At 39.7% G+C, this 12,512-nt stretch overlaps 1 protein-coding gene across 2 annotated transcripts; it reads left to right on the forward strand.

Moving 5' to 3' along the window:
• Positions 1-1,780: 1,780 nt before the first annotated feature.
• mfsd1 (major facilitator superfamily domain containing 1) lies at positions 1,781-11,795 on the forward strand. 2 transcript variants are annotated; one of them, XM_069706287.1, is made up of 17 exons: positions 1,781-2,016; positions 2,177-2,229; positions 2,430-2,542; positions 2,622-2,664; positions 2,772-2,839; positions 2,944-3,052; positions 3,190-3,292; positions 3,816-3,914; positions 4,074-4,185; positions 5,989-6,045; positions 6,484-6,640; positions 7,287-7,384; positions 7,521-7,633; positions 7,738-7,785; positions 7,989-8,055; positions 11,423-11,523; positions 11,731-11,795. In XM_069706287.1, the coding sequence occupies exons 1-17, from the start codon at positions 1,848-1,850 to the stop codon at positions 11,793-11,795; spliced, it is 1,575 nt and encodes a 524-aa protein (XP_069562388.1). In that variant the 5' UTR covers positions 1,781-1,847. The 2 variants fall into 2 exon arrangements, with proteins under 2 accessions (XP_069562388.1, XP_069562387.1); XM_069706286.1 differs by lacking the exons at positions 11,423-11,523; positions 11,731-11,795 and adding an exon at positions 9,656-11,223 and having other exon boundaries at positions 1,784-2,016.
• Positions 11,796-12,512: the final 717 nt, after the last annotated feature.

Consider the following 12,512-nt stretch of genomic DNA (forward strand, 5'->3'; position numbering starts at 1 on the left):
AAAATTAGACTCTCCAAAGGTTACTTGTGTTAATACAATAAATGGTAGATAGACAGAGCAGAGGGACAGTGGAGACTTGTTTGCCTTTAGTTATGCTATTTTACTTAGTCCTGTTTTTACTTTGTCATGTGCTTATTGTTCTGTAACACGGAATGAAAACCTGTATTTTTTTTAATTTATATATATTTTTTAAAATCTGGTTCGAGATCAACAAAGTAAAACTCAGAATTTGTTGTTAGTTTTTCACAATCGTAGTCAAGTTAATTGAGCTTAAATATTGATTAAGGTAATTGTTCCAATTTTTGAATCCGTCTAGAGTAGATATTGTCTTGTCATTTGTTGATGTGTGTTCTCAGTTTTGAGAAATGTAAAGAGGGATGTGTGAACAGATCATTGCCAGAACCTTTGAGTTGAGTTTAACATTGCAAGAGACAGTGACCAGAATTTGAAAAATAAAACTTGAAATGAAATAACAAAAAATAGGCAGGTCAATAGAGGCGTTGTGTTGACATACCTTCTTACACATGTAGAGACAGCAGGAGAATTTCACCATCCAATGGCAATCATCTTTCAGTCCAATAATATTTGGCTCTTCGATCTTCCCATCTCCTGAGAAGAAAAATAGGAGTCTTAACAGCTTTCTAAATTTGACAATTTCCTTTGGACTATTGGGTTTTTTGTCCCATTGTATAAGAGGTTTAATATTTGATATCTAGCCCAGCAATAATTTTTTTTTTTTTTTTTTTTTTTTTTTAAATAGTTGTGAAATAATTACTTTACAATCTAAACAAACAAATAACTATGGATCTGACAAGAGAGGGAATGAATGGAGGCGGGAGCAGGAACCAGCACAAATCCAAAGAGGGGTGCATTGTTAAAGGTTATTGTGTGACTGAAATAAATCAGAGCACAATACATGGTTCATATGATCAGGTTAAACAATTTCATTAAAATTATTTGCCAGTTCATTATAAGAAATAGTATTAATGGCCAGTATGTTGCATAATACTGTATACAGCTGCTGTATGTATTTGCCTATGTCACAGTTGAACTGCTGACCATGAAGTTAATGACAACACTGCTCATGACAAATGAAGTCTGTTTAATGCATTTGTAACAAACAGGTAAACCTGAGTCACACAGGGGAAGTCTTTTTTTTTTTTTTTTTTACCTCTATAGGTAGAGGTGTCCTCACTATTGATCTGTTTTGAAATATTTTAAATAATACTGACAGTAAAAGTAGGTCATACCAGGCCGCTTCGCAGCAAATTCCGATCTGCTTTTGTTGCCAGCATGAAACAAGGTCAGAGACATGGTTTGTTCACCGCAGCAAGCCACCTCGGTTAAACAGTTAAGATAGCTGCATGATCACAGCGACGAGCAAACGCGGGCCAACGGTGAACGATACCAGTAAAGATGTGGTTTTATGGCGCAATGACTCCGTTTCTTTATGATTGAAGATCAAGCAGAGAGATTAACTCTTATTTTTAGCGGAGATCATGTGTCCCATACACCGCACAGTCCCAGGACCTGCTGTTTGTATCATTGTATCAATGTATCATTTACTAATAATTATAATTTAACTTTATCAGTAAATGATAATAATGTACGTCTCCAAAACGTCTCCTATCGTCACTGCTGACCAAGTAGCGTTTGTTCACAGTACGTGTACTCCTGATATTTACTTCGCGCGCTCCCGTGACGCCTCCCGAATAGTCACGCGCCACAATTACCCCACGTGACATGCCGGCCGGGTCATATGATCCGTCCGCGTCTTCCTGTTTGCCGTCAACTTTTTTCTCCAAGCAAATCTAAAAACAACAACAACAACAACAACAAAACCGAACATGGCGGCGTATGATGACCGGTCGAGCCTGCTGGGAGAGGAGGAGGACGGGTCGTTCACCGGCCGGCAGACCCCCAGAGGACCCGGCAGACCGATGGCCGCCATCTGCGATCCCAGCCACCTCCTGCACCGCGTGGTTATCCTGGTTTTCATGTGCTTCCTGGGATTCGGTGAGCAGCATCGAGCGTCCCGAGGAATTATTGTGGAGCTTTGGGACTAATTCAAGTGATATTTAGTTTCAAGAAAGCTGGTAGCGTCGTTGTTTGACGTGGTTCGTGTGAGGTTGAGGAAATGCAGTGTCTCACTGTTAATGCTGGTACTCTGTTCCAGGAAGCTACTTCTGTTATGACAATCCAGCTGCTCTCCAAACTCAACTCATCCAGGTACTTTTCTCTCTCTCTCTCTCTAAATGTAAAATCGTACACCAGGGCTTTATACCACAAATGCAAGAATTCACATGGACCCCAGTGAGGGAATCATCTATGCAAAGAGTACAATCTGCATAATAATCAAACCAGAACAGTCAAAAGTAGTTGAAGTGACAGTCAGGAGTCGTGTGTTTTTCCTTCCCTGACTCTCCCAGGATCTGAAGCTGAACACTGAAACCTTCATGCAGCTGTACGCCTGGTACTCCTGGCCTAATGTGGTTCTCTGCTTCTTTGGGGGATTTCTGCTCGACAGGGTCTTTGGCATCAGGTACAAAGAAGACCAAGAAGTCACATCAATGTGAAAGTGTTGTTTAGCTTATGCGCCTTTTCCTTTGTTTTCTTTACAGGCTGGGCACCGTCGTCTTCTCCGTCTTCGTCTGTGTTGGACAGGTAGGTCTAATTTGAAATATCGTTGCGGTGAATAGGATTAAAAGCACAGGAAAAACTGGTATTTAGACTCTTCATGCGGGTGTTGTAACTTTCCCGCCTCTACACAGGTGATATTTGCTACCGGAGCTATAGTAAATCGTTTCTGGCTGATGGAACTTGGACGTTTTGTATTTGGGTAAGTTTCAGACACGACTAACCAACACAAAGCCTTACATTAGACCTGCTTTTTTGTTGTTGTTTTTTTTTTTTACCTTTTCCCTGGTTTCTTTTCTTGGCTAGTATTGGAGGAGAGTCCTTGGCTGTGGCCCAAAACACATATGCAGTCAACTGGTTCAAAGGCAAGGAGCTCAACCTGGTGTTCGGCCTTCAGCTGAGCATGGCTCGACTGGTAAGAACACAGCCAACAGAACATAAAGCTATACATGCTGTAAAAAACATTGTTTTTAAAGTGGTCATGAGGGAATGATGCTACGTTACGAAATTTCAGCCTGAAGTCCATTCATCCTCCTCTCCTCTCGTCTAAAGGGCAGCACGGTGAACATGAACATCATGGGATCGGTGTATAGTGAAGTTGTAAAAGCTGTCGGCTCTCCTGGACACACTGCACTAGGCGTATCACTCATGATAGGTAAATGCTACACTTGGGATTGAAATCGTTGCTTCACCCGGGGAGACAAAACTTTAAATTGCCAAGTGTTAAACTGTGATTCGGGTTACAAGTTATTTATCTCTGTCTGTGCTCAGGATAGTAGAGCCTTTGTCTGCAACTGATCATATCAGATAACACAGCCATCAGAGGGAAGTGGTATAGAGAACTGAGAGTGCTACTGACTGCTTTCAACGAAACGTGGGACTTGGAAGACATGTCGGTTCTTGTTGTTGTTCTCCAACTCTTAAGTGATGTAAAAGTGCTTCTACTTTGGCACACTTTGCAGTTGTGTGTTGTCTTTTATTGTCTGGTTTCACTGCTACTGTTTGTTAAACTTGAATCTGATCATTAGAGATAAATTAGTCCGGGAGTGACTCATTCATTGGCAGGCATGCTGGTCTAGACGCTGGGATAATCTTATAATACTGTAACTACCGTAAAAATTAAAAAAAAATGTACATATCCTTTGTATTTACATTAGTTTTACTTTCTCTCTCCTTAGCTGCTGTGACCTGCTTGTTTTCACTAATGTGTGCCTTGGTGCTGGGATTCCTTGACAAAAGAGCAGAGAGGATCCTCAATAAGGAACAAGAAAAAACAGGTAATGTATTCTAAGATAATGTTTTATGTGGACTATGGAGTGGTTTGTTGCTACTTAGAATTGACATTTCGGCTTGACCTTTCAGAGACGTCATCACTTTCATGTCTTTTAGCTGTCAAAAGCAAACAGATCTGCATGTGTTCTCACCCTGCTTATTAGGAGAGGTGATCAAGCTGACAGATGTTAAAGATTTCCCTCTCACCCTGTGGCTCATCTTCCTCATTTGTGTGGGTTACTATGTCGCCATTTTCCCCTTTATTGGACTGGGACAGTGAGTATTGCATCCGTTGTTAATCTCTCTTTCTCTCACACACACACACACACACACACACAAACACAAAAACAAACTTTCCTCCAGTGATTTTCACATGTCTTGATTTCACTTAAGTAATACAGTGAGAACATTGTCTTATCTGTGCTCCCTGTAGTTCTTGTAAAATACAGGAAACACTACATTCATCACCAGCCCATTCCAATGCAATATTTTAAATGGCACATTTTAGTTATTGTAAATATACTTATATACTTGGTCAATTAGTTCAGTTCTAGAGAAGTTTTTTTTTTTTTTTTTTTTTTTTGGTGTTTTAGTTTATTATTGAAGCAAAAAGCATTTTTAAGATATTTTCTAACGCCATCAAATCTCACAATACGACGAGAGCCAGCTCTGACTTCCACTCACTTACACAGTCATAAGCCCAGTGATTCCTGCTCAAAATGTGAATCTTAAAAAAAAAAAAAAAAAAAAAATTCATCATATGTAGGTTTAGAAAAGGTTAAGAAAGCTTCTTAACACAGCTGGCAATTTCCAACTTGATCCAAACAGGAGTAATGCATGCATTTGTTAGGCGCTATTGTAGGCTGTTGAGTCATACTTACTGTAATTGGTGCTCGAGTGTTTGGGGGTTTTACTCAAAATAAACTGAGGTACCCAAGCTCATGGTAACATGTTACCCATGGTAACAAAGGTGCATGTCAGCCTCTGCAAAGGGTTTGCTAACCGGTGTGTTTTTGATAGTTCTGCACCAACAATGAACCTCTAAGGATCAGAATAAGCTCTCTAAGGCTTTGTATTCCCATACAAAACCAATTCACCTCTGGCGACTTCTAGTGGCACCATTACCATCAGATACAGTATGTCCAATTCTTCTACAAGTAGAACATTATTCCACTAGAATAAACTGAAAGATGATTTAATCATTTGTGTACTTATTTTGACCATAAGAGCTTTCATTCTTAATATGCTGAAAAGCAGTATCAGCACAATGGGTATTGTGCCTGATAAAAAATATCTCAATGGTCACTTAACCTTGAACGAAGAAAAAATGGAAGTCACGTTGTAAACAAGCTGCATTTGTCCTTAAAGTGTGTGTTGTGAAAATGAATGGAGTAGCGCTCTTGAATTTAGTACAATACCTTTATCTGAGTTTGTGCAACCTCGCAGTGTTGTGTTGTGATCAAACCATAAAGAGTGGGAGTGGGAGAGGGAGTACAACATTTAAAAAGGGTTGACAAATGGATTTGCCGTGAAAGAAGACTTTTGCAGCTGTCACATTCTGGATTTCCTTCACTGAAAAGAAAATCACTTAAACAGCTAAGCTTTCTGCAGGGGGTCAGTGCTTTCAGAGCAAACAGCTGCTACAGTATGTACAGCTGGGGCTCCAACCTTTTTTTTTTTTTTTTTTCCTCTAAAAGCTGAATAGGCTGCTTTTATATGAACAATAGCAAATTGATACCCAACACGCATATTTTGTATCACAACAGCTTAAATTCAACATCATGTGCATTCCTTTATGTTTTCAATGGAAGTGGTGGGGTATTTTCTGTATCTATAATTACACAGTTGTTCCCTAAATGCCTATTGCAGTGCCACAACCTTGTCTGGTCAAACTGGTTTGAAAAGTCTCAAATAAGTGTTCTGATATAAGATTTAACAGAAAAGAATCCAGTGTTTCCCCTTCAACTGGGACCCCTGCCCCTCCTGAAGGAACACGTCTAATTTAAAACCCCCTGATGTACAGAAAATGTGGACAGAAAACAGAATATGGAAGACATCGTCTTGTCTTTTCATTTGCAGGGTGTTCTTCATTGAAAAATTCAACTTCTCCCCAGCTGAAGCCAGAGCTGTCAACAGGTAAGTCAGGTCATGTGTAATGAGCCATTCAGACCAGGCTATCTCAAGACGAACAATATTCTGATCTGCTGTTGTTGATGTATGTGGCAGGTTTTTTTTTTTTTTTTTTTTTTTGGGGGGGGGGGGGGGGGGGCCTCATTTGTATTCCAATGGATCAGTTTAAAAGCTGTGGATTGTTTGACCACCTGAAGCTGTTTACATAGTAACACGTATAGATTGTAATTCTAATCACACATATAAACAGATTTTTGCAGCTTGGCTTTGCCCTCGAAACTACAGAATAGCATTCAAATTTTAATAGATTCTGATTGTGGAGATCTTGTGCTACTGTATCTTTTATCAGAAATGGAATTTTTTTTTTTTTTTTCTTGAAATGATTTATAATCACTGCACATCTCTTTTACATGGCGCTTTCATGTTGTTCTCTGTCTTTCCCAGTATTGTGTACATCATCTCAGCTCCTGCGTCTCCAGTTCTGGGCTTTATGGTTGATAAGACAGGGAGGAATGTGATTTGGGTAATGACGGCCGTCGTTGCAACGCTCGCCGCTCACATAATGCTGGCCTTCACCTTCTGGAACCCGTGGATCGCCATGGTAACACCTGCCCCTGGCATCCTTTGGCACTTTACTGGAGCAAACAAATTGTCTTGTGCATTCATAGAACATGTGTAGGATGAATTGGTTTGTGTTGTTTGAAAATGTTATGAATGTGTCATGTTAATGTTGGACATGCTACATGGAGGAACTGTGAGTCACAGCAGTTGGTCAGTGAAACACAAAGTGATCTGGATTTGTTGGCAGGAATAACAGACAATGGCATTTAAAGAAAGTAAAACACTGATTGTATTTGTTGAAAAAGCTGAGTGTGGCTAAGTCACCTGGATCACTAGATCGCATTTGGAGTTGAATATGCAGTAGAAAACAGAGTTTGGTTCAAAGCCCTCAAAAACCTGGCTTCAGATCTGCAGTATTTTGCTAAAACATAAAATTTGCATGACTAAATATATAATTTACACCGCTGATCTCCTCCATACGGACTGTGTGGGTCTGTGGCCAAACAACCCACCAACTGGCATCAGATTGTGATTCTGATGAATTCAGCTAAATTATGATTGGTGGACATAAGTATTCATACAATACACAAGCTGTGTTGGTATCACATCTTACTAGAGAACTTAAGGAAAAGCAATGGAACATGTGAAGTAATGTGATGGCATATGTGTACCTGCTTGTCTTTCAGTCCCTCCTCGGTGTCTCGTACTCCTTACTGGCCTGTGCGCTGTGGCCCATGGTGGCCTTCGTGGTGCCTGAGCATCAACTGGGGACAGCCTACGGCTTGTATGTACCCTTATTTACCTCCATTATGACTTACATCAATCATATTCTGCTAATTAGGAAATCCACCAACAGATAATTATTTTATTTTTTTTCTCTCCATTGACACTGATGCTGATCGTCTGTCTTTGTTCACCAGCATGCAGTCGATCCAGAACCTGGGACTTGCCGTCATTGCCATTGCAGCGGGGTCCATCCTCGACACCAGAGGATACCTGGTTTTGGAAGTGTTCTTTTGCATCTGCATTTGCAGTCAGTGTTTTCTGTCTTTTCCTCTGTGAAAGTATTTTCTCAAAGTCCAGTCAGACACTTTAGATTGACACTGTCAGTGATTTTCCACATTGGTTGTCTTGCAGTTGCACTGATGGCAGTGGTGATGCTATACTTTGTGGATTATCTCAGGGGTAAGACAAAACGGGAGCCTTGAACGCTCCCACTGCTTCACTTCTCTCACTCCTTTCTGCGCCCTCCTTCCCCTCCACGTAGGCTCATTTTCTAACATCGTCTTCTCAAATGACATCTCGTCACCCTGCCGATCTTCAGCACATTCCTCTTCCTACCACCAGACTCGCACCTCCTAATCTCTCCATCTCCCCTCTCGCTCCAGGAGGAGAATTGAACAGGTCAGCGGCAGCCAGAGCCAAACTCCAGAAAGAAGCCACTTCAGAGGCAGAGTGAGTATCTCTGACCCCTCACCCTCCCTCACTGCTTTTCCACCCACTTGCTAATAATTACACATCTCAGAAACATATCGAACACCTCCCTCATATAATCAAGTGGCATCGACATGTTGTGGGTAGGATGACACAAGAGCCCTAGAGGAGCTCTTGCGCAAATTTATTCTGGATGTGTCTTTAGCTGAACTTCTTGCAGTCAGTTTAATACAAATCTACTGAAGTAACTAGTGTCCAGTGAGATAAATATAAATGATTCAACAAACGCGGCATGCTTTTAATCATTAAGGGACTCAAGTTATGTTTTTGTGCATGTTTTATTAATCGTATGTTACCCGCCAGCCGCGACTCACTTGAAAAATTAAAGATTCATGCTTCAATTATATTACTGCACATCTACAACCTCTGGATTTAACACAATTAAAATAGATAATAATTTATAAAGTTCATGAGTGTAAAGAGGTGATGATTCACGCTAAGTTTTATTTGTTCTTGAGTGGTTGTCACAGCAAACTTGCATATGGTCTGCTAGTATTAATTATCAATGTTATTTAGTTTGAAATTCATTCATTTTAAAGTCTTAAAATTTTAAAAAGGAAAAAGAAAGTGGGCACGCACGCACGCACGTTTGCACACACACACACACACACACACACACACACACACACACACACACACACACACACACACACACACACACACACACACGTACCAGCTTTGTAGTGAAACTTTGTTCCTGGTTGATTACAAAAAAGAGACAGTATCTGGTCACGGTATTTTATTGATAATTTAAATGTGGCTTTTCAATCAATAACATCTTTGGGCAAAAACAGTTTCTACAAATATGTCATTACATCTACTTTATACATTACGCTGAACGACAGATGATGAAACCAGGAAGCAACGGGTTGAAGCACTTTATAGGCAAATACGTGTCGTCAAACTGTCTGTTCATCAACCTCGTATGCATGTATGACAACAGTTGTTAACATCATTGATTGCCTCTCGTGGAACGTTTTTTCCTGCGTTGTTTCAAACCACTTGTAGCACGTGTATATGTTGCACGTGTCAAAGGAAACGGTATCGGCAGGTGAAGAGAGTCGACGAGAGGAAGCTGTACATGCTGTACTTCACTACCTTTCTTAAAGAATTTACATTCCTTCTTAGGCGGTGTTCTTTTTTTCATAGTTGAATCTAATGATATCATATACACTGTTAATACTGACAATAACACAGACAAGCATGAGAAATTGAAAGACGACTTCTTTAAAGCAACATGATGGAGGAAACGGTTTTCACATGGTTTAGCAGATAAGGGTAGGTTTCATATATAGTGACTGGTGCATGTCAAAAAAAAACCAGCATGTGTGGTTGGTTTAGTTAGCAGCATTAAAAGAAGTTCTCTGGTTAGGACTTTCAGTACTCGTTCTTTGCACGAGATGAGTCACGAGTAGTTGGAGGGGAGGTTTCATCTGTTCCTGTCTTTCTCTTGTTTCTTTCTCCAGATCAAGTATCACGTCTGTCATTTGTTCTATGTTAAATGTGGATTTTTGCAGAAAACTAATATTTTCGGGTCCATGCTTTAATTGATATTTTCCAGATGAGGATGAGCGAACACACATGGTCCTGGGCTTCAAAGCCAGCAGGCGGCACTGTCCACCCCAGAGCTCTCACTCTACTGCCACGGGGCGGGACTGCGGTTCTGATCCGCCCAGTGATGTCATCTGACTGTTCGCCATTGGCCTACATAACCCTGAATAAACAAGTCATTGGATCTGAATCGGGACACTGACAAATGACAAATCCCAGTTTGGACTCCACAGTTAGTCTCTGACTTCTCATACTGACTTTATATCCTCTCACTACTCACTCCTGTGTGTCAAACTACAGCATGATATTTATTCAGTTACAGTAGGAAGTTAAGATGCTCGAAAAGTGTTTTGAAACATTGTAAATGTCTGAATTGTTCATGAGAAGATGAGATTTGTATCCAGGAAGGTGCCTCTATACCTAATAGATAGTCCTTGATTTTATTGTGTACTCATAATATAAGACTCTTAATTAATTCACCTGTTTTATATGTATATGGGGGGTAACTTTATGGCTGTTTTTATTATCCTGTTTAATGATTTATAAGTTTCATTTACATATTGTTTTCAGCAGGACTCTGTTACTTGCCATATTGCAGACCACTCAGCAACTCTTGAATGTACATATCATTTGTCAGCAATTGACAATAATTGCTAACCAAAATCTTCCTTACTGGACTCTCCTTAGGCATAGTGGGTTCATATTGAATTTTAATCATATGCGTCATTGACCTTTTTAAAGAAGATAATGTCCAAAACTGCTTTAATTTAATTTAAATCTTTATTGCTCAGTCCTTTTATTTCTTTATTTCTGTATCTGCTCTTTGTGGATTTGCAAGCTTCATAAAAGTTTTTTTTTTTTTTTTGTCGTATCATCAAATGGAACATTACTGTATAGATTAAAATAATATGAAGCCACACTTTCTAATGAATTTAGCTGTGAAACGATATTCACAGCTACAACTTTTTATAAACATTTTCAATAATGGGACCTTTTAAAGAATCGGTTCCACATTTAAATAATGTTTTATAGATGGTGTTTTGCTTGTTTATCAAGCTCAGGTAATTAACTTGATGTATAAGCACTATCCCAAATTATTGCTTGCCTTGTCTGAACGATTTCAAAAAAATATATTCATGCACTCTGCTTAACGCTATTCATTCCAGTGGTGGAAAGAGATTTGTCTTCCTGCGCTGATATCGGGGTCGCACGCTGAGGATGATTAACATTCACTACCTCAGTTGGGAAAATGAGGCCCAAACAAATTCTTAACAAAATATTAAACCCATGTTGGAAGACGGTCAGTATCATGAAGTTCAAATGTGTTGATTGCACATTTAAAACGGTCTGAAACATGCTGCTTTCCTCACCTGTCATTCATTTGCACTATGCTGTCATGACAACAGTTTAGTCTTTGTGTATTTGAGAATATTTGTGTTAAACTATGAGGTGCTCACTGTTATTGATCTGTGTACAAAAACATGTAATTGACAAATTACAGAAGCTCCATTGATGAATATGTGACATAGAAAAAGTCACTAAAGATTAGAACCAAATTTCATACCAGGAACAATTAAACCAGATTTTTTTGTTTTTTAAACTATTTGAATTCTCCTTTTTGTGAGTAGCAGTAACTTTTTTTTTTTTTTTATCAAGTCCTTTGATGGTAAATTATTTCCTCCCGGTGATGAATCTCATTCTTATTATTTGCATAATTGTGCTCATGTTAGGGTTGGCTGTATAGATGTTCAAAGGGGCCACATTATTATCCCTGCAGGTGTAAAAGGTGGCACAGTAAGCTGACAAAGGGTGAGTTTGCTAGCCTGGCACCCATGTCTGCTTTTGGCTTGCGCAACCGGTACCTCTCCAGGCTGGGCACACGGCTATGCAAACACATACTCAAAAACACACCACTTTGTAAAGAATAAATCCGTTTGTTTATTCATTTAGCTTCAAATCTCAACACTGACGTTTGTTTTTGTTTTTTTAAGTAGGTGTTACTTCTTCACTGCTGCTACTTCCACTGTGGTCTTTTTTTTTTTTTTTCTTCCCCCTTTTCATTTAATCTGTCTCTTCCTCTCTGCTCTCAGCTCCCAGGCCGCTGCTCTACCCATCTGTCATCAATTGCCCACAGAAGTGTTCTCAAATGATGGTGCCTGAATACTGTCTCAGGGTCTGTTTTAGAGAAACAACCCGCTGTAAACGACAGAGGGCAGCAATTCCCTCAAATATTTCATGTCACCGCTTTGTATCTGCTTTTTAATAATCCCCTAAAGCAGTCAAGTGTTTTCAGTATCGTTTCATTACTTTTGCTTAACCTCAAGGTTTTATAGGTTACAGCAAGTTATTAGAATAAGTTATTTTAAAAAGTTACAAAAGTAGAGGGTTTTTTTTCGTGTTGAATATTGGCAAATACACATTATTTTTTTTTATAAACGAATAGTTATGAACAGTTTGTCGACCGATTTCTTTTTATTACTGCCAAGTGACAAATGATATTATCTTAAAGACGATAGAAGCTTTTGATGGATGCTCTCTATCCTCCGGACCTCTTAATGCTGTTTACACCCTCCAAACACACGCCGGGCTGCACTTTCTTCCTCCCAACACTAAAGTGGAGGATTTACGCAGCAGTAAAACTTTGAAGAGAATGACGGGCACGTTTTCCAGATGAGCGTTTCCTGGCATCTTTATCTCCACAAACGAGTAGACCGCTGGAGCAGTGATATGGCACAAAACTCACCACATAGGCCTACAGTAGAGATGAACTACACACGGACTTCTATGCGCTGCCCTGGCATCGGTGATTCTGTCCGAGGCCCAACAACTTTATCATTGAGCAGTAGGTAACGGGTGACGCCGGGATC

The sequence above is a fragment of the Brachyistius frenatus genome, unplaced genomic scaffold, assembly GCF_029030835.1.
Source record: "Brachyistius frenatus isolate BFR_SWC_R1_liver_20210118 unplaced genomic scaffold, ASM2903083v1 Contig_62, whole genome shotgun sequence".
In the NCBI taxonomy this organism is placed as follows: domain Eukaryota; kingdom Metazoa; phylum Chordata; class Actinopteri; family Embiotocidae; genus Brachyistius; species Brachyistius frenatus.

Excerpts from the sequence above, each read along its gene's own strand:
- mfsd1 (XM_069706287.1), top strand. The coding sequence starts at position 1,848 with ATGGCGGCGTATGATGACCGGTCGAGCCTGCTGGGAGAGGAGGAGGAC. Across the intron at positions 2,230-2,429 it reads TCCAAACTCAACTCATCCAG|GATCTGAAGCTGAACACTGA; the intron begins GTACTTTTCTCT and ends TGACTCTCCCAG. Across the intron at positions 3,293-3,815 it reads AGGCGTATCACTCATGATAG|CTGCTGTGACCTGCTTGTTT; the intron begins GTAAATGCTACA and ends CTCTCTCCTTAG.